Below are 26,078 nucleotides of genomic sequence, written 5' to 3' on the forward strand. Positions count from 1 at the left end.
CAGTTAGTCAAAAAAGCATTAAAAGGTTTTATGATTTGCTAAAAATATTTAGCTAAACCAGATCAAAGATCATTTAGCTAAAAAAAAATCCTATATTGTTTTGTTCGTTTGTGCAGTAACCCGAGCTGTACACTTAGAACTTGTATCAGATATGTCAACAGAGCCTTTATACTTGTATTTCGTAGATTTTTGAGCAGAAGAGGAAACTGCATAATCATTTACTCTGACAACGCCAATTGCTCATAATTTAAGAGGACAAAGAAAGAACTTGAGAATTTTTCAAAAGTTTTAAAAGATTACAAATTCAAGAATTTCATTGCCAAAGAAAGAATTTATTGGAAATTTATAATCGAGCGAGCCCCATGGTGAGGAGGCTTTTTATGAGAGACTTGTCAGATCTGTTAAAGAATGTTTAATAAAAATCATGGGGAAAGCATTGTTGACCTTCAAAGAAATGTCTACACTACTTATTCAAGTGGAGTCAGTTCTTAATTCACGACCTCTAAGCTATGTTTACGACAGTGAGCGCCACAACCCTTGACTCCAATGCACTTCCTAAACATTGGACAAACTGATTTGAAGTATCCTTTGACATTTTCTAGAATCATCAGTAGCGAAACGACAAGAGAAACACTGTTAAAAAGAAAACATTATCAAGAATTGCTCTTAAAACAGTTGTGGTGCAAATGGAAGCAACAATGTTTATTAGATCTTAGAACTGCTCATTTCTTGAAGAATCAGAAACTTCAACCAGAACTAAAAGTAGGAGATGTTGTTTTAGTTGAAGGATACAATAAAAACTTATAACTGTTATGGAAACTTGGCAGAACCATAAAAACTATTCCTGGACGTGAAAGTCCAATCATTCGACTTAAAAACTGCTAATGGAACTTTAAAACGTACTGCCCAACATCTATTATCCTCTTGAACTTTAAATATTTTGAACTTTAATGATTTGTTATGCATTTCTCTTTCTTTTCTTTTTTTTCCCCCTATTAATGATTAAATTGAATATCGTTAGTTAAGTTTGCTTAGCTAAGTTGAAAATATTTTAACAAATTTAGTTCATTTATTGGTTATAACATTTATTAATTGATACAGGCTGTGTATAACCTGTTAACCTGTTTTGTAATTGAAGTTTTTGACTAATTATAATTTTTTGTATTTTATAGAATAGTGATTAATGTACATGATTGTAGGTATAACTCAGTTAGATGAACTCTTGTCAAAGTTTCAGGTGGGGAGTGTGTTAAGGAATATTCTTTGATATCGCCAAGAGATGGCATTAGAAGTCCATCTATTGGTTTACTTAACGCTTCCCTTTCTGATCACGTGACTTGCAAAACATTTTGAATTTGAGGAGTTAGTTTTCTCTGAAGTAAAGTTCGAACTTCATTGTGCCGTTTAATACAGTTACTTTACTAGTTCATTGTAGGCTTTACTTATACAATTATTAATTGAGGTGCACCAAGTCTACTGGGCCAAATTTGATTACATTGGATGTGTTAAAAATATGAATTTTATGTATGTTTTCATATTTTATATACTCATTTGCAGAAAATAATAAACAGAATATTGTTTGATAGTTAATAATAATATAATATTAGCTATCAAGGAATTTGTAGTTTGAGTCATATAATAATATTTTATAATTATTGCAGTATTATCTGTTTGATAAAGTATATATATTACAGTTTTAAACATGTGCCATTTATCCCATTTATATCTTGATTTAAAATTCCTATTAAGTGGGAAACTAGTGTATTTGATATTTTCGTTTATTTTATTGTCATTGCTATACGAGCAAAATTTCTGGAACTATTTTCAAAAACAATGTAATAAAATTTCATCATTTCGAATTTAAAATAATTGGAACATTTCTTTATCTTTATAAATTCCGTGCTGTGAAATGAATTCAGACTTATTTTAGGTACTTTTTAACTATCTGCACTCCCTGGTTTCAACATTTGGTATAGTTGCCTACTTTTGGCATATTTTCATATATATGAACATATACAGTCAAAAGTCTTTAATCCGGACTCGTCGGGACTTCGCCGATTCCGGATTATCGATTTTTCCGGATTATAGATCATCAGTTTAAATCTGGTAAGATGTCAAGCAGAAATTATAAAATTAAAAATATGAAACCGTAATTTATAAAATAATGAGCAATTATGATCTAAAGGGTATCAAAATTTACAAAAAAAAAGAAGCTTAATATTTATTTGTTTACTTTATTAAACATTTCTTTCAACGCAGGCATGCGTAAAGCATACCTTATGCATAGCCGAAATTAGAAAATTGCAACCAGAAAACTATTTGATTTGTATTCGTGATATTTATAATGACGAGGAATTTGATTTAAATCATATCAAAGACGGAGTACATCGAGATTAAATACTACATTTAGTAAGGAATTATAAGCCGAATAAAATAAAAACATCTGCCCTGAAGATAACGGTAGTGCTGATAGATCAACTTCCAGTTCATTGCGTGCCGCGACGTCCCCCTCCCCCGCGCAGAGCAGCGTGAAATTGATAAACAGATTTCGGAACGGTTAGATAAACAAAGGATATGCCTTTATCCATTTTTTGTAGCAATTCGTTTTTTGTTTGATGGACATAGAAACATACTTTAGTTTTCTAGATCCTTTGGGAGCTCCAGCATCGGAAAATGTATTTGACATAATCCAAAGTTCAAGCTTACTTTTATAAAATTGCTCTAACAGTCTGCAAAAAATAATAAGCCGGATCCAATTCGAAGATTAAGGAACAACGCAATCTGCAACATTAAATGAAATAAATAATTAGATAGTTTTAACGTATACCATACGTTTTACATTAAACGCGCATGCATAAACGTATTATGCGCATGCGCACATGTATATTCGCACCCGTAAAGGTCTTACGCGCACGCCTATGCGCATGCGCAGAAAGTTTTTAGCTTTGAGGTCCGGATTATAGATCATTCCGGATTATGGGTGTCCGAATTAACGACTTTTGACTGTATATGCTATTACAAATAGCTTGCACATACACATAACACATACTTGTTTCAGTACTTATGCAGTTATACACTTTATATTAAGCAGTTATTTCACTAAACAATAGCCTCCCTTGTAAAAATGTAAATATTATATAGATTTTTGCTTTTTCTCATGAAATTTGTTTCTTATAAAATGCTTCTTTTATATTATTATTTATGAGCAAAACATTACAGCTACAAAGATATGCAAACAAATATTTTTTGCCAGTTCACAAAGTCACCAATGAAGGTGTGGTTAATCAGAAAGTACTTTTTTTTAATTAAAAATTAATTTACTTGCATTTCATATATGAGTTTTAAAATTCTCATATTAATGTATATATTTTTTTCTTTTTATTTCCAGGCAATTTTACATCTCCAAATGATTTAAATCTACTACTTGCAAAAAATACTAGACTAGAAATTTATTTGGTAACACCAGAAGGTTTGAGAGCTTTGAAAGAAATCAGCATCTATGGACGCATCACAGTTATGAAACTTTTCCGGCCACCGGTATGAATAAGAGATAATCTTATATTTTCCTCAAGTAAAATATAGTTGAAATTAAAATAACTTGAAAAAATATTATGTATGTATTTGTAATTTAAGCATTAGTAGAAATGATAGAAAGTATATATTGGCATATCCTGAGCAGAAAGGAAAATATATAAATTAAATCAACTCATAAACTAGTAAAGATCTAGATTTCTTGAAAGTATATTACAGTCAACAAAAGTAAGTAATGGTGGATGTAGCATTAATGGAAAACAGATAGTTTTAAAGCAGGGTTAACCTTAGGTTTTTTAAGGGGGAAAAGTAAGAAGTGTTTATCTAAAATACATTGCTCATCAGAATTAAATGATATTAAGAAGAAGAATATTTAACTGTTACATATTGAAAAACTGTTAAGAGAATTTCTGCAAAAGTATTATTTAACATAAGTTACCATATTTGGCAGTTGGTTAGTCTCAAAATGTTGAATTTCAAGTCAAATTTATAAAAATTTAAAAATAATGAAAAAAATATCTCCTGTTTTGAAACAAATATTATTTTAATATAGTATATGGTCACTTGTGATGGAAATGCAAACCTCAGATCTTGATTTCATAAAGTTTACCAAAGTATTGGTTGAGTCTTGTGCAATTGCATCCCATTCTTCTGAAAGTAGACTTTTCAGGTCCTGGAGGGCAAGACAGGCATTTGGTTAGGAGGCTTAAGGTTTACCATATATGCTGAATTGGTTTCAAATCTGATGCACAAGCTGTCAATTTATTTATGTAATATCTTCTGTTTCTAAGTGTTCTGATGCCAGAGATGTTCAATGCAAATGAGTATTGCAATCCATTAGCAAAAATCTGGACCAAAAGAACCCTAAGCAGTCACACATGAAGTTCCAAGACCTCGTCTACATATCTATGACCAGTTACAGAACCTCCATCAAAGTAGCTAGACAGTTTTGATGGTTACAATTCAAACTATGAAATTATTTTTGTCGAAAGGGAATCTTTTATAAATGAAGGAAAACAAATTCATATTCCTTGTTCCCTCCAGATCAAAACATATCTTGAATCACCATTCAAGCAGTATCTAGATTTGTCAGTAAATTGTCATATTCATGATCACATTCTTCTTGACTTCATTGAACATGATGACCCCAACACTTTAATGTGGCTCCTTTAAAAGATGAAATGAGTGAAGTCTAACATATATAGCATAACATTAGTGGTGCTTCGTTCTTATGAAAAGAAGGAAAAGAGTTTAGGCAATATTGCCCATTACTCTTCCGCCATTTGATCATTTAAATCAAAGGATTTAAATGGTAACTCCCGTGAAAGGTAAGTAATAAATAAATAGATAAGATCCCAAACTGACACCAAATCTATAGTATCAGCAAAAGATCCCATCTCTAAATTCAGGGTGTCGGTTGAGTCGTGAAAACTTCCCTATTGGATGAAGAGCTGATTCAATCCCTCCCAAACCACCAAATGCAAATTCTTGACCAAACAAATGTGCAATGGCGAGTCAAAAAAAAAATAAATAAATAAATAAATAAATAAGGAGGGCAGAGGTGCTTTCTCAAGCCAAAATGGCCAGGTAGTATATAAAGATTTGATATCTATTTCCAAATTATATTCCAAAACACAGCTATAAGAGGGAAATCCCTGCATAATTTCTTTTCAAAAAAAAAAAAAGAAAAAAAAAAGAACTCGCAGGGCATCTCAATGCTTGTTTCTTGTGGTTTCAAATTCACCTGAGTGAAGTCTAACTTCACGAAACCTTCACGTGGCGGTAGAATGACTAATTTGAATTCCTGTGACTGATTGAAAGTCTAAAATCAGCTTTCTTGTAGTTGCTTCATGGTTTCTTCAATTCAGCACTGACAAAAAAGGGTCTCTAAATGCTATAGTTGCTTTTGGCTGTCCTTGACCAGGCTGTCTAGCTAACTGATTTATTGTTTAAAAATTGTTGAAGGAATTGATTCATTGCTTAGAAAGCTGTACCAAGTTCTTGCCTTAAGGGATATATATGTTCTCTATTTGTTGCTCTCATTTATCCACCACTTTTATGTTGTGGCTAAATTTAATTTATTTGACTGCTAGAACCTAGAAGAACTGTGCAGCGACTTTTCACTGTTTGTATAAGTAACTTCTCAGGACAAGGGTGAAAATAGCCTTTTATTTTAACTCTATTCAGAGAGACATATTTCAGCATACAGGAAGCCAGCACTTGTGGCTTGAACTTAATTAGAAAAACATAAGCAAAACAAATGCTAAATAGAGTAATCATCCTAAGCTGCACAAAATTGTTAACATGTAGTTGGCTCTTAGCTAAAATCACCAGCATAGACTAAGAGGCACATAATAAGCACAACCATAAAATAGAAAGCTTTAACTTGTAACAACAGCATGGCCGAAAGGCAGAACACATTTTAATTGAAGTAGCTCAGACCTCAGCTTAAATAGTAATTCTACCTTATTTTGCATATAACTTAAAACTGATCAGGTTCAGTATGTACTGTCCAGACTGATACAGATTACATTCAGGCTTAGTACTACAAATTAAAATATGTCAGTGAACAGATAATACAGTATCCATAACAAATTGTTGAAGCTGATGTTCTTAAAAGGGCTAATTATTAGAGATAGTTCTCTTTTTGAGTGTATTGGATAAACCCACTAAAACACTGGCAGTTCATCATTGGAAGTAACTACGTTTCTACAAAAAAATTATTTATGAATTGGTTGTTGTGGGTTACACAAGATATTAATTTTTGATTGTTGCAGGTTGTCCTGAGATATTAATTGAAAACTAAAAAGACTAGTTTGGTAACAAAAAATTTATTTATGGATTGGTTGTTGCAAGTTTTGCAAAATATGAATTTTTGATTGTTGCATGTTGTTGCAAAATACTAATTAAAAATTCTGAAAATGCTAATTTGCACAAAAAATTTATTTACGAATTGGTTGTTTGCTTGAAAAGCCTGCTCATCTGGTGGGCTTGCCTGTTGGTAACTAACTAAAAACAGTAAATCATATACTGTATAGTTACTGAAATTTTAATAGATTTCTTTTTGGTAATTAAGCTTGCATCTGAATAAACTCAATTTTTTTCCTTAAAAAGTAGTCAGTTATATCAAATAAGAATGTAAATAATTCCTCAGTGTTTGCTAAGAAATAAACCTAGAACCAAACAGTATTTAGTAGTTTTTACCTATTTGGCTGATATGCTGAGTCTAGAATCAGAGTACAATTTTTTTTTTTTTTTTTTTTCCCCTGAAATGGCCGAGTACTTTATTTAAGAACCGTTAGCCTTGCACCACTACAAGGGTCGGAGGTGGTGGCCATTTCATTATGGAAGCACCTAATAGATGGCCACCGTTGCCTCCTATGAAGAGACGGACAATTTTAGCCTTGCCTTCTCCAGGATTTGAACCCAGGCCGATCCCTATGGCAGTCAAGGTTACTGACCACTATACCAGTGAGTGTATTATAGTAGGTAAAAGAAAAATTCTTAACCTTTTTTTTATGTTTTAATTCATTCTTATATGAAGTATAAGCTTTTTATTTTTGGTTTGGGTACTGTGTTTTTGCTTAATATTGTTTCATTTCCACCTAGAAGCTTTATTTCTTTTTATTTCTTTGTTCCTTTGATGACTGCTTTTCGTAAGACCTTTTTTTTTTTTTGTGTGTGTGTGTGTGTGTGTGTATGCAAGGTGTACTTGTATTTTTAATGTAAATTATCTCTACTGTACTTTATTTTGCCATATTTTTTCTGTAAATGAAAATAAGCAGACAGCAGGGCTTTCCATTAAACAAAGGCCAGGCTAAAGTTCTGCTTATTTTTAAAGTTGGCATGCATATTACTTTTGTATAGTGAATTATTATTAAGCTGTATTTTAAATTCTAGGGTGATGTAAAAGACTTCTTATTCATATTGACACACAAGTACAATGCTGCTATCTTGGAATGTGTTAATGAAGGAGAAAATATGGAAATCGTTACTTTAGCGCATGGAAATGTTTCTGTATGTGAAATTATGCTGTTACATATTTAAATTCTTATTAGTTTTATTTTTTTTTATGTGTTTGTGTATTATGCTATTAAATAAGCATTTTTACTGTGCATTATCAGACTGAATATTTGAATGTAAAATAATAATTCTAATAAACTCTTTCTAATATATCCAAACATGTAGTTAACAGGCAAGGCATTTCAGTGTTTTTAATATATCATCGTTTTTATTTCAACTGAAAAATATATTGTGTACTTTTTTATACTCTAGGTTTTTATGTATATCTGTAATATTAATTGTATTATTTGTAAAAAAGTATAAATAATTTTTATATTATAGATTTTTATGTATATCCATAGTGTGAATTATTCTTAAGTGATGTACTGAAAATACCTTATGTATTCTGTCTTCCAATCCCAAAAATCATTTTTTTAAAGCCTTTATTTTCTAACTGATAAATAATGCTTTTCTGTAAAAGACCAAATGTGTAAGTTAAAACAAAGAAGAAACATGGTATCTGCAGTGAATTTAATTGATATTAAATAACAAAGTTTACCTGCTCAAAAGCATATAAGGATTTGCAGTTTTAGGGTCTTTCGTGTCAAGATGCTGGTATTGTAAGCGGTCATATCAAATTTGTTATTCAAAACTTGGTAAAAATATACTTAAGAGTGCTCCTTAATGATTTTTGGCACCAAATTTGTGGAATTCTTTGACTAGTTATTTTGGCTTTGGTAAAAAATCGACGCTACACAAATTGAAAATAACAAGTCAAAGAATTGCACAAACTTGGTATCCATATACACATTGACATATTTTCACTTAAAAAAAAAAATTCAGAGAATTGCACAAAATAAGCATTGTGCACTTCCTTGACTTTGTCCATGTACACATCAATTTATATTTATTTAAAAATGTCAGAGGAGCAGCCAACAAAAAATATATAATCTCAATAAACAGCATTTTAAATCAAACAGTGAAATAATATAAAAAAGGAAATTCATCTTAGCACTACACAAAGGAAATATCCACTTACCTTATTTACAAATATTGCCGTCTTCATTCAAGCAAAATTTCTTAATGGCATCCAAAAACTTCCTAAAATTATCTGAACTAGAATCTGTATACTGGCATTGCCACATAAATTCATTAAAATAAGAGTAAAAAATATCCTCCGTAGTGCCAGTATCCTCCGACGTTCGGCCATATGCATTTCTCTCGTACAAACAGGACGCTTATAATGGCTACTAAGTAAACCTTCATTTACACACGAATCAATTAATGTTTTTTCCCCTTTCGTTCTAAATTATACAGAAACTTAATCTTACCACATTCAGCCATTTTACCGTGTGAACCACTGAATAACAACGTACTTGTTATCCAAAATCCGACACGCAAGCAAGCCTTTCCAAATCTTTTCCCATCATTTATATTCACCATAATAATGCAATCAATTATGTCATGATAGGATTTCCACAGCATTCAACTACTCAGGTTACCATAAATAAAAGAACAACTTGGTGATAAGTGAAGCAACAACTTAGCAGTAATCCAAGGGGCACCTTTAAATCTACTCTAAGCCAAAACTTTAGTGAGATATCGATGGTGGTTGCTGTTGTGAAGAGTCATCAATATAGTTGCTGAAGCTTTTGTAGTTTTCCTTATAATTTACATGTAACTTAAGCACAAGCAAGTTTTGTCTTTTAAAAAGTCTTTTTTTGAAAGCAGCACTTTCTAAGCAAATAGAGTATCAAGTGTCTTGAATCATTCATGATTTTTTGCAAAGCTACAATAAATCATAAATGACTTTAAAAGGGTACTTGCTTAGGTGTGTGAAAGACCATTTTGATAAAAATAATTTTAGAAAAATACCTATTTGGGAAAAAGTATGGGTAAGGAATTTTATTCGCTTTTGATGTTTATCTGTTGAAAGTGTAATTATATTTTTATTAGTTTGTACATTTGCTTAATTATGATGCTTCTCTTTCAGAAAATCTGTTTTAATTATATCAGCTTTTTTAATATTAATATCCATTAAAAGCTTTATAGTCTATAAATTTAATTTAATATTTTATGGACTATTATGTATATGATGTTTCAGAAATATAGCTATGTGTTTAAATTAAAGATACGTACCTATTAATACACCACCTAGGCACATTTGGGGGATTTTTTACACAAGAAAAAAATTGCTTACTTAATTTTTTTTTTAAATTATTCATTATATATACCTATAAGATGAAAAATGTATGGCATTACTTTCCCATTGTGTCAACTTATTATTAGAATATTTTGAATCTGAAAAATAAGCAAGATAATAAATCCTATAAAGCATAATTTTCGAAACACTTCTTAGGAAAAGCGCACTAGCTATTATAATTATTTTTAAATGTCTTATATAATTTTTCATGGTAAGAGTTTTCTGCCGTGTATAATAGTCTCAGCATTTTCAGAATGTAGATAAGTTTTCTATATAAAATTCATTTTACACTTTTTTTTTTAACTTCTGTCTTCTTGTTACTAAATTGGTAGGGATAATTTTTCTTTCGTATTTTAGACATTGCACCTTGGAAAGTTTAGAAGTATTTGAAGGCAAGATTTGTAGACCTGCGATTCCAGAAGATTCCAAATTCAGCAAATTTGTCAGTACAGGAAACTCTTCTAAGGCCGTGATGTTCATTGAAATTGTGAGGATACTGTATAGTTAGGAAGGAATATGTCATGAATGATGAAGCCTGTAAAAGTGTAGCTATTTTATCTTCACTTAACTACCCATCTAATGTAATCCCACTGAAAGCATCCCTGCAAGTTACGGCAATTCGAATAAATAGTACAGGAAACTCTTCTAAGACCTTAATGTTCATTGAAATTGCGAGGAAACTCTGTAGTTAGGAAGGAATATGTCATATGTCATGAATGATGAAGCCTGTAAAAGTGTAGCTATTTTATCTTCACTTAATTACCCATCTAATATAATCCCACTGAAAGCACCCCTGCAAGTTACGGCAATTCGGATAAATACAATAACATTAATGATATGCTCTCTACTTGCCACCTAATAAGAACATAGATCAGTGATATATAGATGATCTCATGGAGCAGCTACCTGCTCCTTTTCTACCTTTAGGAGACTTTAATGGTCATAGTCCTTTATGGGTAAGTGGCACAAACTCGCATAGACTACAGATAGAGCAACTGATAGGTGATCATTTCCTCTGCCTCCTAATAATGATGAGGAAACCTACTTCCACTAGCCATTGACAATATTCCATACAGTTGACCTTGCCATTTGTTCACCAGTCTTCTTACTTTTAGTGTCGGAAATCATTCCTTTAACAGCAATCATTTTCTCCATCTTCATATCTATCGCAAGAGAAGCTAACTTTCCCGTTGGATATCTTTACTGCTAATGCTACAGTAACACAAGGACTGATGAATAATCTGCGAAAAGATGAAACAGTTCAGGTTGTTACCAATAAAATTCTTCAAGCAGCTGAAACCTCTATCTGCAGAAAAGTTACCAAAATATTCAAAGCTGTGGTGGAATCGGGAATGCTAAGGCACTCTCAAGGAACAGAGGAGGGCTTGGGGAATTTTTTCCTAGATACCCCACTTTGTCAAACCTTAGAGTCTTTAAAAAAGCCCAAAGCAAATGCAAGAAAAGTGCGATGGTGGAGTCAGAGGGATTCATGGATAGCCCCTATGTGTCTGAAATAACATGTTCTATGCTAAGTACTCGCTTTCCATTCTGGAAAAAGATGGCTAATGATTAGCAACACAGAAAAATTGTGAATACTATTAATTAATTAAATTGGCTTCTCCTACAAATGATTTTATGTTTGAATTGTGTCAGGCAGCATTTTCCCCACTTTTTTACATGTAATATATAGCTGTAAATGGGAAGGGGCTGTTCTGATAAACTTTGCATGCAAGTACCTTAGGACTAAACATGCAAATCCCTAGAATCATGGCAATAGCTAGTGAGTGAGTAAAGTGATCTACCATAGAACATAGAAAGTATGTATTAATGAAGGTATATTATGAGAAAAAGATTGAAAATAAGAGCACTTTCATAGAACGATAAAGTAACTAAGTGAGGTTAATAGCTGCAGATCATTGCATTCAAAAAAGCCAGTTGTCCAAATATAAGTATAGGAACCCAGAGACCGCATTAAAATCTTAGTGCCATAGAGCTTTAGATTGGAAAAGTATTGGCAGTGGAGGCTCATAACAGATAGCAGCACTATGCACTGAGGCATGACTAATTTTAATCTCACTTGTATGATTCATTATGAATTTTTACTTCTTTATGCAAAACAAGTATTGTAATGATGAAAATTTTTGGACATCGTATTTCAATAGAAATATTGATTTTGACTTCTTTTTAGTGTGGCATCTCTACATACGGACAGGATAAAGGACTTTTTCCCAAAACAGATTGTAAAGTGAATTCAAAATGGATTTTTTTCCCTTGACATCTGTATATATGTATGTATCTCACAAAACTTAAAATTATTAGCCGTAGAACATTGAAATTTTGTATATGGGTCTGCTATAACATCTAGTTATGCACCCCCCTTCTTCAAATGTGCTACAGCCCATTAAAAGCCAAGGCATTTCAACAAGCTTCCTCCAACAGATCCGATCAGTTACTATGGGCTGCCAATGATTGATTTTTAAGCCTAAGATTTAAGATCTGTCCCCATGCAGTCTATCCATCTTGTATGGGGTCTTCCTCTTTTCCTGGTACTCTGTACACTTGTAAAGGTCACCTTTTTAGTAGGGTTCAAGTTCTCATATTTAGAAATATACCTAAGCGACCTGATACAATGTGATTTGATGACTCGGACAATATTTAGCTGTCTGTATCTTCTATAAATTTCATGATTAAATATAAAGTTCTCTGTCTATAAAGTTCTCTGTCTGGGCCATATATTTTTCAGAGTATTTTTCTTTCAAAAATTAAAAATCTTTTTTTTATCTATTTTTGTTCATGGCCATTATTCATTAACATACAATATGATAGGTATAATAAGAGAGGTACAGTACAAAGTCTTTAATCCGGACTCTTCGGGACTTTGGTGATTCCAGATAAAGAGGTTTTCCAGATTATAGATCATCAATTTAAATCTGGTAAGATGGCATGCAGAAATTATAAAATTAAAAATATGAAACCGTAATTTATGAAATAAAGAGCGATTATGATCTAAAGAGTATTAAAATTTACCAAAAAAAAATTAATATTTATTTGTTTACTTTATCAAACATCTCTTTCAATGTAAGTTGTTTAAGTTGCTTCATTTTATGTGCTAATACTTTCTCTTTAATTCTACAAACAGACATAATTTCTTGTTCAGTTACAAAGTTCTGCTGTTCAAGTCCTGTAATTGCTCTGCCGAGAATACTGACTAACTTGTCAATCGAAGTTTTTTCGTTTTCACTAATCTCTCTGTCACTTTCTTCATGCCTTTATCCATTTTTTGCAGCAATTCTACTTTTTGTTTGATGAACATCGAAACATGCTTTCGCTTTGTAGATCCTTTGGCAGCTCCAGCATCAGAAACTCTTTTTGACATAATCGAAAGTTCAAGCTTACTTTTTATAAAATTGCTCTAACAGTCTTCAAAAAATAATAAGCTGGATCAAATTAGAAGATTAAGGAACAATGCAATCTGCAACATTAACTGAAATAAATAATTTTAGCCTAGCTTATACCGTCCGTTATATATTAAACGTGCATGCGTAAACGTATTATGCGTTTACGCATGCGCAGTATGTTTGTACTTTGAGGTCCGGATTGTAGATCATCCTGGATTAAAGACTTTGTACTGTATAAAGATTTATTTTTGTCTTGAAGTTTAACAACATAGACATCAATAAATTCTTTAAACCATAACATCTATTTGCAGCAAATAAACTATTATCAATTTCAAGTTTAATATTGGTATCATTAGAGATGATAGTACTGAATTACGTTAACTGAGCAACACCCATGATGTATAAGAATTTACATACCCGATCTTTATTTTCGTGATCATTTGTCATATTGATATACTTCCAATTACAGAATTGTTTTAAATGAAAAAATATTCAGGTTTTGGTAGTGTCATATTTAAAAAAAAAAAAAAAAAACTGAAAGCTTTCAGATTTGAAATTATACCCAAAAGAGCCTTTTTTAAATGTTTTGTATGTCACCTTTATTTATTTAATATCATGTCCTTCACACTTAAAAACACATAAAATTCAATTCAACTGCAATATCAAGAAATATTTAAAAACATTATATCTTTAGAATTTCCAATACACAGTCTCATGCACTGGAGAATTTTTTTTTTTTTTTTCTTCTGTACAGTGTTGCCATTGCTCGCTTTGAAATTGTTAGTTTGTTGATCAAAAAATCATTAAAGTTTTACTGAATTTTAAAGAGATAATAAAAAAAAAAAAATTCAAAATTCGGGCTTCCAAGTGCCTATGCTCGGTTGGAGGAGTACGTTATTCAAAATTTGATGGCTGTGGGTACCATTGTTTCTTCCCAGTGTGAGAAACATTCATGCAGATTCTTCCATTATTTAGTTTCTTTAACTATAATACATGGTGATAATATTTGGTGGTAGCAGTTTGAAAAATGAACACAAAATGCTGTTTTAAAATTAATAGTTCTTCTGAGTTAAAAAAAAAAAAAAAGAGAGAGACAAATAACAAAATCTGACTTTTAGTGCGCTTTCCGGGTCCTGTACTTAAATTTGGGAAAATTTTATGCGACTTATGAAAAAATAAAAATACGAGAAGTTTGACTCCCACTTAACAAAATCAACCAGAATATTTAATTTCAAAATTTACAATTTTTGATGTCATTTTCAGTTTGCTTAAGGAATCAGGTAATTAAGTTAAACCTAATTCAATTAAATAGGTTTAAATGAGATGCAGCAAAAAATATGTAAAATTTAATACTCTGTACCAGGAAGTCGTGGTGTCCACGTCAGATACTTTTTATATGTTAAGGTGTATTTAAAATTAAATTTTTGTTTATTTTGTTAGATCATAAAAATATTTACTATGAATTGTTTAAATTTCTTGCAGGATGCTATTGCTCGACCATCAGAAACTGGAAGTATTGGGATAATTGATCCTTTGTGTAAAGTGATTGGTTTGAGACTATATGATGGCTTATTCAAAATTATTCCACTAGATAGGGATATTAAAGAGCTGAAAGCATTTAATTTGAGGTTTGTTACTGTAGAGCATAATTAATTTTCTGATTTTTATAGTGAATAATATGCAGTTATTTGATATAATTAAACATGGGGTATGGTAAAGGGAATTTTGTATAAATTAGTAGACAAAAATCTATATTTTTGATGTCAGATTAATGCCTAAAATCATTTAAAAATTTACAGTTTGCTGCAGTTGAGGAATTTGATGTTTTATTAATTGTTTAACATATAATGATAGGCTAACACATTGTGTGGATTTATAGCTCTTTGCATATTAATGTAATCTTTTGTACATAACTTTGTCATGGAGGCTCTATAGTATTTCAGGATATGATTCCTTGTTTTATTATGGGCAGACTGTGATAAATAAATGAATGCATCATGGTTAAGAAGAGTATTTTTCTTTGAAAAGACTGAATTTTAAATTATATCTGTAGCTTCATGTTTCAGCATGTTCTTTTAGCCGAAATATTTTATGTTGCTGTTGTGACTTATCTCATCAGTAGCATCAGATCAGTTCTCTGAAATCAGAGCAAGCCCATAAATTATATCTTAACAAGGGTTCAAGATTGCACCTGTTGTTGGTAAGAGCTTTCAGTACTATACAGGTGACAGTATGACTTTGCCAAGTTCCACTCCTAATTTTGATGTAGAACACCCCAAGCAGACAGATCCAAAGGTCTCCTAAACCTTCTCTACTACCAATCTTTTGAAAGGACTTTCAGCTCGGCACATATTTAGAGTGCCCTCATGCCACACAGGCTTTATACAGTAACAAACATCCATGCTTGCTCTGGGATTCGAACCCATAGCCCTTTGGTATGGCAGTCAGCATCATTAATTGCTATATAAGCCAAGCGGTGAAATTTTTTATTTGGTTATGTAACTCAATGATTCATTACTGAATCTCAATTCTATTCATGCTTATCTGTTAATAGTTTGAATATAAATTTTTGGACACGTGTTTCATATTATGATCTGGACAAAATGATATGAATTGATTCAAAAGAAATTATTTAATAGTGTAAATTTCTCTAATTGTCAATTTTTATTCAGAACTGTTTGATCTCTGATAACTCTTTTGACCTCTGATATCTGGCATGAGAAAAGTATTTATTAGCATTCCATTGTTTATTTAATAGAAATTGAGTTTCCCTCAGTAAGTGCTAAAATTTGTCTAAAATGTGGTGATCTGTTCTGAAATTAAGTCATTAATTGAGGCACCATAGCAATTATCAAATCTGGAGCTGTTTTGAAGTATTATAGACTCATCATGTGCATTTTGTAAACAAAACAAAACTAAAAGGATATGAAATTTGAGTGAAATTGGCAGGAGGTTCTTAAGTTTCAGAATCTATGTTTAATGAACTAACCTCGATGAAATGTGCTTCAAGTTATAATGAAAATTAGAATATTTTTCTTATTTTAATTAACTTTATTTGCTTATATTTTTGAATAATCGTTCTTTCTTCATGTTTATTTACTATTATTGCCAATATGTAAAATATACTATATGTCAAAACTCAGGGTTCATATGGTCCTTAGGTTTTTTAGAATCAAATTTTTTTTTTTTTGGTTCCTTAAAAATCCTTTATCTAGTTCAAAATCGGTAGATGATCCTTAATTTTAATCATCTAAAATTTCAGTCGATTTTTAAGACTGCCATTTTAAGTGCAAATTAGCATTTTGGAGGAATATTTATGGTAATTCACTGACATATATAGTTATTTTTTTAATTTCTTCCTATTTCTATAAATAGTGTGATACTCGAGTTTCTAGGCAAGAAATAGGCATTTCGAAATTGTTTCTTTTATCTAATGGAAAGCTCTTAAGCAACTTTTCCTTTATGGGGATGTGAATTCTTTTATTAAACGGTTCTAAATTTGTCTACTTATCAACATTTTTGCGGCTGAGCGGTAAAGTCGCTGAACACTGGTAGTTCGGTCCGAGGTTCGAATCCCACGAACGGGCTGGCTGCATGGGTGTTTTCGTGGTTTTCCCCATGTGTAACATGTATACGAGCCAGTTTCCCTTAGAAAGTCCTCCACGAAGTCATCCCTCCCCTTAGGCAGATAGCCCTAGTGAGCTTTGCCATAATTAAATACACCACAACACCGCAACATTTTTGCGATTTTAAGATCAATTTATATACAAAATTTTTAATTTGAAGATCTTTGAATTTCTCAACATTTTTGTTTAGAACATTGTAACATTAATAAATTTCATTAAAACAATGGTAATATATTAAAATGATATTTAAGAAATAACATTGAAACAAAACATTTTTATTTTTCCCTGCTAAATTATAAAGTATTACTTTTCATTTTGGCAACTTATCACAATATTTTGAATATGAAAATAAACAGGCTAATAAATGCTAAAAAGCACAATTTACAAAACAGTAGTAAAAGCAAAATAGTTGCATAATTATTTTAAAATGACTTCTTTTTTATTTTTTCATGGAAAGAGTTTTCCCCATGTAATTAATTGTCTCAGAATATTCAGAATGTGCATCAGTCCCCCCCTTGTAAAATTCATTTAATATTTTTTTTATATGTGAATTTTTTTTTTTTTTTTTTTTTTTCAAATACTTTTAGCTTTTTACTGTTACAGAATTAGTGTTGGTAATTATTCTTTTGGATTTTAGACATTGTACCTTGGAAAGTTTATAAGGATTTGAAGGCAAGATTTATAGACCTAAAATTCTAGAACATTCCAGAAAAATGTGACAAAATGAAAAATGTCTTCATAGTATTAACTCGTAATGGATGTACTTTACAGAATGTCTGTGATGAATTTCTTATTGTTTGGAGAATTTTTAGAAGAATAATAAAAACATAATACAGTACAAAGTCCATAATCCGTACTCGTCGTGACTTTGGCGATTCTGGATTAGGGGTTTTTCCAGATTATAGATCATCAATTTAAATCTGGGAAAATGGCATGCAGAAATTATGCAATTAAAAATATGAAACCATAATTTATGAAATAAAGAGCAATTATGATCTAAAGAGTATTAATATTTGTTTGCTTTATTAAACATTTCTTTCAATGTAAGTTGAGTTACATGTATTTTAAACTGTGAAATTTTATTAGATTTTGATTTTAATGGGGCTTTTTTTAACAGATATTGTTGAAAAATAAAATTTAGTAGTGGTCATGTAAATCCATAATGACTAAGGTTATCAAACTACCTACCTTTCATTAATACTCATTGTGGCCACGAGATAGAATATAAAAATGTAAAAATTCAAGTAAAACATATTCTAATGCATCTACTGAGACTTAAAATAATACAAAACAACATATCACCTCTGGTGCTTTAATGGCTTATTGGAACCTTAAAGTATATTAACTGGGTTACAATTCCTGGAACTGTAAACGAAACTAACTGCATCAAACAGAGCCTAACTTTCAACACTTGCTAACCTTGCCTACATCAGGCCTTTCATGTTCTAATCAGCAGGTCTCTCTCTAGACAAGCAGCAGCGGTGACAACATTTAGTCTTTTGGTTATGAATTATGCTGATTATGATCTTACTTCTTATTTTAACCTATGCAGTTTGACATAAAAATCTACCTGCTTATTTACTAAACCTCTACACTGACCAAGTATGTGACAAAATGAGCCATAAAAAAAAATTAACATAAAGCTAACTGTTAGTAAAACGTAAATGTCACTTATCTTCTTTCAAATATGACCAACTATCATAAGTGTAAAATATTTAGTGCTACTTGATAAATTGCAAGTTTATTTTGTTCTCAAACTTATTAACAATTATGTTAATTAATTCATGTTTAGTAATAATGCGTACTACTTAGGGATCTATTTTATTTTTAGGATGGTATTACAAAAGTGAAATTCAGGCATAGATAATATCTTTAATTGAATTTATGCACTTCCAATTTGTTGATAGGTCCTTAATGTTTTTTTTTTTTTTTTTCCTTTAATGGCCTTTAAAGTACTTAATTTTCATGTACAAAAATGTGTATGAACCCTAAAAAATCCTTTCTATGAAATATTTTTATGTTAATATCTTTTTGTAAAAACTGTTTAATTTTTAATCCTTTGATATGCATTTCAGAATGGAAGAGTTACATGTACATGATATACAGTTTTTACATGGATATACTAATCCAACGGTTGTACTTGTTTATCAAGATTCTCAAGCTCGTCATGTTAATACATATGAGATTTCAATGAGAGATAAAGAATTTGTAAAAGGTCCGTGGCAGCAAAATAATGTGGAAGTTGAAGCAACTACATTAATTGCAGGTATAGTACATTATGTATTTTTAATACCTCATATAGTATATCCATGACTTTTAATACTTATTTTCACTAGCAATGTGTGAGATGGTTTGTTTCTCAAGACCTTAAATTAATAAACTACTTCAAATATGTTTGAAACATGTTTAATGTTACATCTTATGCTTTTTATTAAAGTTTTATGTTATTATAAATGGAGGTAAAATAATCTGACGTATTTGAAAGTAGTGAAATATTAACTGACTACATTTACAAGTACTTATAACTGTAAAAGTTGTGTTATTGTCTTTTGCAAGTAGTAATTTTATCATTCATCTGTTCAGACATTTTGAGATTAAAAAAAAAATAAAACTTACTTTAAATTATTTATAATCAAAGGGTCGGGAGAGTTAGCTGACTTTCCCCATCCTTCAGTTTTTATATTGATTTTATTAGATGGGAAGAGTAGAACCCTCTTTCATGAGGAACTGTTGGCAATGTCCAGTGATTATAATTTTATTGATATTGCAATGACTGTGAAGCAGTGTCAGTTTCTTTAGCAGAGTGAGATATGTATAACATTAACCCGGGCAGTTATAAGTGTATTGTTATGCATCGTAGTACTCTTACTTATTATACAAGGTGTGACACGCACAAAAAAAAAGACAAAAAAGACTGGTCCAATAAATCATTTTATTTACAGAATCAGTTCTCTGTGACATTATCACCCTTCAGCATTCACACACTTCTGCATTCGGCTCTGCCATTGCTGGTAACAGTTCTGGAGCAAGATTTTTGGAAGACCCTTCAGGAGATTCTCCATTTTTGCTTGAACCTCCTCAGCTGAGGTAAAACGTGTTCCCTTTAAGTAAGGGTCCCTTTAGGAAATAAACAAAAGTTGCATGGTCCCAAATCAGGTGATTAAAGTGAATACCTAAAGTTTCATCTCCATAAGCCTTGGTTAAAATTTGATATTGTAACTTTTTTTTTTTTTTTTTTTTCTGACACCAGTTGTTAGGTTATTTTCTTCCTTCACATTCGTATGGGGTTCCTGAGGATTTGTAGTGAATAATGATGACACTTGATGATGAAGTATCGAAACACACTTTATTTAGCCAATATTAATCATGACAGCTCCAAAGTCACTTTTTACAGTCATCAAAGATCTACAATAAACACGCTGGAACAATCAGCGACACAGCCTTCTTACTGTCAGGCAATAACAGTGGCGATAGCTTCACTGCAAAGCACCAGAGTACAGCTTCCGACTCTGCTCGGTCGTTCTTGGAACTGCACATGCTCTCGAGACTCTTCATGCTACGACTCGCACTCAACGATACAGACAAAACTCCCGACTCTTCGGTTCAGTCGTTCTTTGAGCTTAATGCACTCTCTCGACAATGTACTAGCCGCGATACACTAACAGACTCTTCGATGCACTAGGCACTCACTGGCCGGCTGTCAACTCGATCGTCTCCGCACAGACTAACTAGATGAGGCACACACTAACTGACTGCGGGCCAGCAGGGCTTATATAGCTTTCGGCTTGTGTTCGAGAACATTCTGGGCTAAACCGGTAAGAATTTGTTCCAGAAGGTTCTACATTCGTCCATGGTACGTTGCCAAATGGGCAATTTCTCACCAAATGTGGCAACCCTGCCTTTCCTTGCCTTTTTATAACAGTCCTAAACCTTCTCTTTCTGAGGAAGCTATCTCACCGCGCCTATACATTTTGTGACAGTATGTTTCCTCCGTGGTTGATTTTTTAAGTTTTAATAGAAACTTGATGTTGATTCGCCGTTCAGTTTTTCATTAGACACTTTTCTGGCAGAATGCAGTTGTACGTATTCATTCAATGACGCAGTACTCCGCACTGGCGTCGTCGGTTAAGCTGAAACTGGCCACATGGATAGAGGAGGTGTGTGGCATGATGTCACCAAAAGAGTTGTTGCCAACTTCACTCTGTTTTCAAGCTACACACTTAGACTCATCTTTTTTCTGTGTCGCACCTCGTATATTAGATGAGCATGTGAAGCAAAGAAGTATTGTTCTGTTATCAGGGGACCGGGTTCAGAGTTTTATGTATGTATGTGTTCATGATGTAAGTACAAATGTGTGTGTATACATATACACATATATGCACATACACACATTCATACATTTTTGAATCCGTTCCAAATAACAGAGAAGTACCAACAGTGGTATGTCAAATGTTTCCTGATCCGTTATAGATAGTTATTCATAATTCTGTGAAATTTGGTATTATTGCATTATCCACCCAACTGTGACAAGAATAACCAAAGTGCTATGTTGTCAAAGTATTCAACCCAGAATTTTATGAAAACGCATTTACATGGCAACCCACTAATGGGTTGTTTGCATTATGACAATGCATATTGCTACCATATATCTGGGTAATGGTGCTATTTTCATTTGAGGTCAATGTGTTAGGTTTTTTTTTCCTCTTATGTTTTTACTTCCTTGTATGAAGTAAAGGAAGTATTGTAATCATGAACAATTCCAGGTATCATATTTCAACAAAAATATCCATTTTGATGGCTATTGAATGCAATTTAATGATGTTTTTGTGTGACATCTGTATATAAAGGCAGAATCAAGTATTATTTTTTCCCCAAACGAATTATAAAACATTTAAAATCGATTCAGTAGACTTTTTTGTGGCATCTTGTACGTACGTATGTATCTTGCACTCGTTTTTGAATTGCATCAAAAACATTGAAATTTTATATGTAGTATTGCTATAACATGTAGTGCGCACGTCCCTTTTTGGTTGCAGTCGGGTGCTGCAAAAGTATATAAATAAATAAATAAATAAATTTATATATGTATGTATACCCACTTTGTTACTCGCCTCCGTGAGCACAGTTTTTTTTTTTTTTTTTTTTTTTTTTATTTATTCTTATATGTTGGTGAATTGCACATTTTTTGCTTTAATAATATTTGAATTATGGTGTTCTTATCTTCCGGTTAAGGTTGTTAGGCCTTTAATTAATCTTCATGCAGTACTTGCAGAATTATCATCAATTTACAAGTTGTTTAAGTGCAACTAAGCCTAGTTTTTCTTACCATACTAGCCGTATTTGTCTACATTCATACCTGCCAACTTTTACGAACTTTTCGTAATTTTTACGAAAATGCGTTTGTCTTTACGATTTTACGATCGTAATCCATTTTTGTACGATTTTTTTCCTTTTTCAAGTGTTTCTAGTGATTTTTGTCGAAATTTTAGAATTTTTCGCCAATTCAGCGATTTTCGCCAATTGCATCGTGTTTTACCGCCAACTACCGACTACTTCGAATCCAGTAACCTGCGGTTTCTCCCAACTCGCCAATTAACCAGCCAATCCAATGTGCTGAACTTGTTTCTCCCACTCTTTTCTTTGTGGGCGCCAGATTATTTTTTTCGCATTCGCTTCAGCAGAAAGGGAATTACTCAGCGAGCGTGGATTGTCGCATTCTTTTTTTTTTTTTTTTTTTTTTTTTTGTTTGCACATGCTACGAATTTTCTTAATATGTCGTTGTTACGAAATGAGTTAAAAAAAACCGTGTTCTCAATATTTTGAGCCTGCCTACAAAGCTGAATTTCCAACAATTAAAGAATCATCAAAGGAAATAACTATGCATTTTGCAACGTGTGCGACTTCATAATAAGTCCCGGTGGAAGAAGCGACATTGTGAAGCATGTTAAGTCTAAAAAGCATGAAGTTAATGCTTCGGCTTCGACAACGTCAAAGAAAGTGGATGATTTTTTTTTCAAATTCGGATGCCAATATCATTTTGGCAGAGTGTTTGTTTACTGCATTCCTCATCGAACACAACATGCTGCTAAGCGCTACCGATCACGCCGGTCAACTTTTCATACTGATGTTTCCCGACTCCAAGATTGCTCAGAAATATGCTTGTGCTCGCACGAAAACATTTTCTATTGTGAACGAAATTGCTTGCGATGCACAAAGTAAAACGATAGCTGCACTCCAGAATTGAGCATTTTCGGTGTCAATCGATGGCAGCAATTACAACGATTGGAAGCTTTACCCCATCGTTGTCACATATTTCTGTGATGTTTCTAATGAAATGAAAACTCAGCTTTTGCTTCTTCCATTGTTAAATGGAGACGATTCGGGCGAAAATATTGCCTCCTTGGTAATTAATGAGTTGAAACAACTTAACATCCCAATATCAAACTGCATTTCATTTGGTGCAGATAATGCTCATGTCATGGTGGGTGACAAAAAGGGTGTAGCCTATTTCCTCAAAAAAGAACAAAATGAATTAATTGTTATTGGATGCCCATGCCACTTAATTAATTTGGCAGCAGAAAAAGCTGCAGCTGCTTTACCATTAAATATTGACCAGCTCCTGATTGATGTGTTTTTCTATCTGGAAAAGAGTGTAAAAAGGAAAGAAAACCTAAAGAATTTCCAAGAACTGTGCTCTGGTGAAACGAGAAAAATTCTGAAACATGTATGCACAAGGTAGTTATCCTTAGGCAGAGCGCTACGAAGTATTATTGAACAGTGGGATGCATTGCTAAAATATTTCCACGGAGAGACCAAAACGAAACCACAGATCCCATCAAATTTGTCGGCATATAAGATTCCGAAAACCAACTTTGCTTCTAATCAAAATGCTTTAAAAGGGAAAAGCCAACACACAGAATCAAACCCTTTAAAAAGAAATTGCTTAGAAGATTCCTCAAAGGTCAACTTTGTTAAAGAAGTTGAAGGGAAGAAGAAACAGTCTTCTATTAGCCGGGAGGAAAGGATTTACATCTTCTTTCTTCGGATTTGAACAAAGCATATTGTAGTTTTGTGTTAAGTACCATTAAGATTTTTGAAAGTGTAAATACCCTTCTACAATCAGCTTCGCCAAAATCTTCCCTGCTTATCCAAATTCTTAATGATCTTTTGAAAGAACTTTATACTAAGTTTGTAAAACTGTCCGTTGTGAAAAACAGTGTGTTGATTCGTGTTGCCTATAATAGTTTGGCAAATCAAAAGGATGATAATGATCTTATAATTGGAAATCAAACCAGGGAACTTGTAAATTCTTTGAAAGATCATGAGAAAAAAGAATTTTTTCAATGTGTTAGAAAGTACTTTTCCTCAGCCTGTGATTACATTGTAAGGAAGTTTCCTTTGCAAAATGAAGTTCTTTTAAATGCGGAAGTGGCAAATTTGAAACAAATTGAAAATTCATCTTTTGAAAAGATTCGTTTTTTTATTGATAAATTTCCATTTTTGTTATCAATTAAAGAAAATGAATGCCATAATGATGCTTTAAATGAACTACAGAACCAATTTTTGCTGCACAGTTTGAAGACTTTGCCAGTTCTGGAGAAGATAGACTTGATGTCCTCGTTGGTACCTTAAAAAGAATAAAAAGAGCTGATGGAACACCAAAATATGATAGACTAGCAAGAGTTTTATGTGCTATTCTCGTAATTCCAGTAATGCTGAGTGCGAGAGAGTCTTCAGTGTTGTGAAGAAAAACAAAACTATGTTTCGTTCTTCAATTTGACCAAAAACTCTAGAAAACATTTTAATTGCTAAATGTTATGAGGAAACTAATTGTTATGACAGGAAATTTTCCAAAGAATTTTTGACTAAAGCCAAAAAATGCACTCTAAATTCATTGCAATAATTTTTTTTGTGTAACAATAAGTTCTTGTTTTATGTTTCCTAATAAATTTTTTAGTTACTACTTAATTGAGATTTACTAATGTAAGTACAATTTTCTTTTTTCTATTTGTATAAATTGTTATTTTTTTAATATCAAAGCATGATATAATTTCTTCGTGTTTTCTGAATTTTGGAGAAATCTTCTGAATTTTTATCTTTAGAGCTTGGCAGGTATGTACATTTGAAATTTAGCAAGATAGTGAATTAAATCTTGCCGCACCATCAGTATCTTTTTTGCCGAGTGGGACCAAAAGGAGCCTTTTAGTTTTGTGCACCGAACTGCCTTTTTCCTGCTGGCCGAATTGCTTGCTTTTGCGCAAAAACTCCAATTTTAATTGTAAAAAAAAAAATTTTTTTTAATTGTTTTAACTGTATTTGGTGTCTTATATTTTTCTATATCTTTCAGTTTTTCGTTGAAGATATTTTGAGTTTGAATATGTATTTTTGCCTTGCCGAGAGGTGATAACTGAATTAATTGAATAAGAAATACTGAATCGTCTGTGAAAAACTGTTTCTTTTTTATTTGTTTCATTTCTTTTATACATCGTTTTAGATTTGTTTATTATAGTATTTGAATAGAGCATGGCGACGATTTAATAATTCTTCAGATGATATAATTTTGATGATATTTGAGTTATAAAATGTAAGAAAAATCTGATGGATGAAGTAGATTTAGTTCGATTCGGTAAGTCTGAATGAAATGCAGTGAAAATGCGTATAATTCAATATTCCGGACAAGGAAGTCATGTGGTGTGCAGGTCAGGTTTTTTTTTTTTTTTTTGTTTTGTTTTGTTTTTCGTTGTTGTTGTTGTAATGGCTGTGGATTGTAATGCTGTTGTGTGAAAAGCATTGCATTTTTTCAGAAATATGGTGGTATTTTGCTTATCAGTACAAAGTGTAGAAGCGTATGAAATTAATTTGTGCAGTTCTCCAACTTTTTTTTAATTTAAAACAGGTTGATGTATATATGGAGAGCAGTGCAAATTGGCTGTGCAATGCCCAGAATTCTGCAATTCTCTGATAAATTAAAACAGATCGTGCATATGGAGAAAAGACCAAGAAAATGTAAAGTTAAATGTTTTGTTATGGATGTTTTGTTTTTTAAATTAGTTAATTTGTTGCTGTTTTATGGAATTTTGATATGGAATTTTTGCTATTTCATTATGGATCTTTCTTGCATTTTTAATTTTGTCAATCATTTCTGTTTTATGTAATTTTTAGTTCATTGCCATTTTTTAAGATTGCTCCTCCTCCTTCTTCTTTTTTTTTTTTTTTTTCCATGTTATGTTAGTAAAAAAGTAGTTGCCAATGGCTGGCTACTTTGTGGGAAGGTTGGGCAGATAACGTGAGATAACTTAAATTTTTATTATGATAAAA

General features: G+C 31.9%; 1 protein-coding gene across 1 annotated transcript in view; it reads left to right on the plus strand.

Annotated features, from left to right (window-relative positions):
- pic (DNA damage-binding protein pic) overlaps positions 1-26,078 on the plus strand; it is a 136,213-nt gene that overhangs the window by 7,664 nt on the left and 102,471 nt on the right. The window contains exons 2-5 of the mRNA XM_085815050.1: positions 3,389-3,537; positions 7,432-7,548; positions 14,617-14,762; positions 18,836-19,026. Coding sequence (XP_085671176.1) covers positions 3,389-3,537; positions 7,432-7,548; positions 14,617-14,762; positions 18,836-19,026 — 603 coding nt within the window. The remainder of the gene's footprint in view (positions 1-3,388; positions 3,538-7,431; positions 7,549-14,616; positions 14,763-18,835; positions 19,027-26,078) is intronic.

The sequence above is a fragment of the Stegodyphus dumicola genome, chromosome 4 (genome assembly GCF_044657685.1).
Source record: "Stegodyphus dumicola isolate Sdum_Otavi_A_Nest chromosome 4, ASM4465768v1".
Classification (NCBI taxonomy): Eukaryota; Metazoa; Arthropoda; class Arachnida; order Araneae; family Eresidae; genus Stegodyphus; species Stegodyphus dumicola.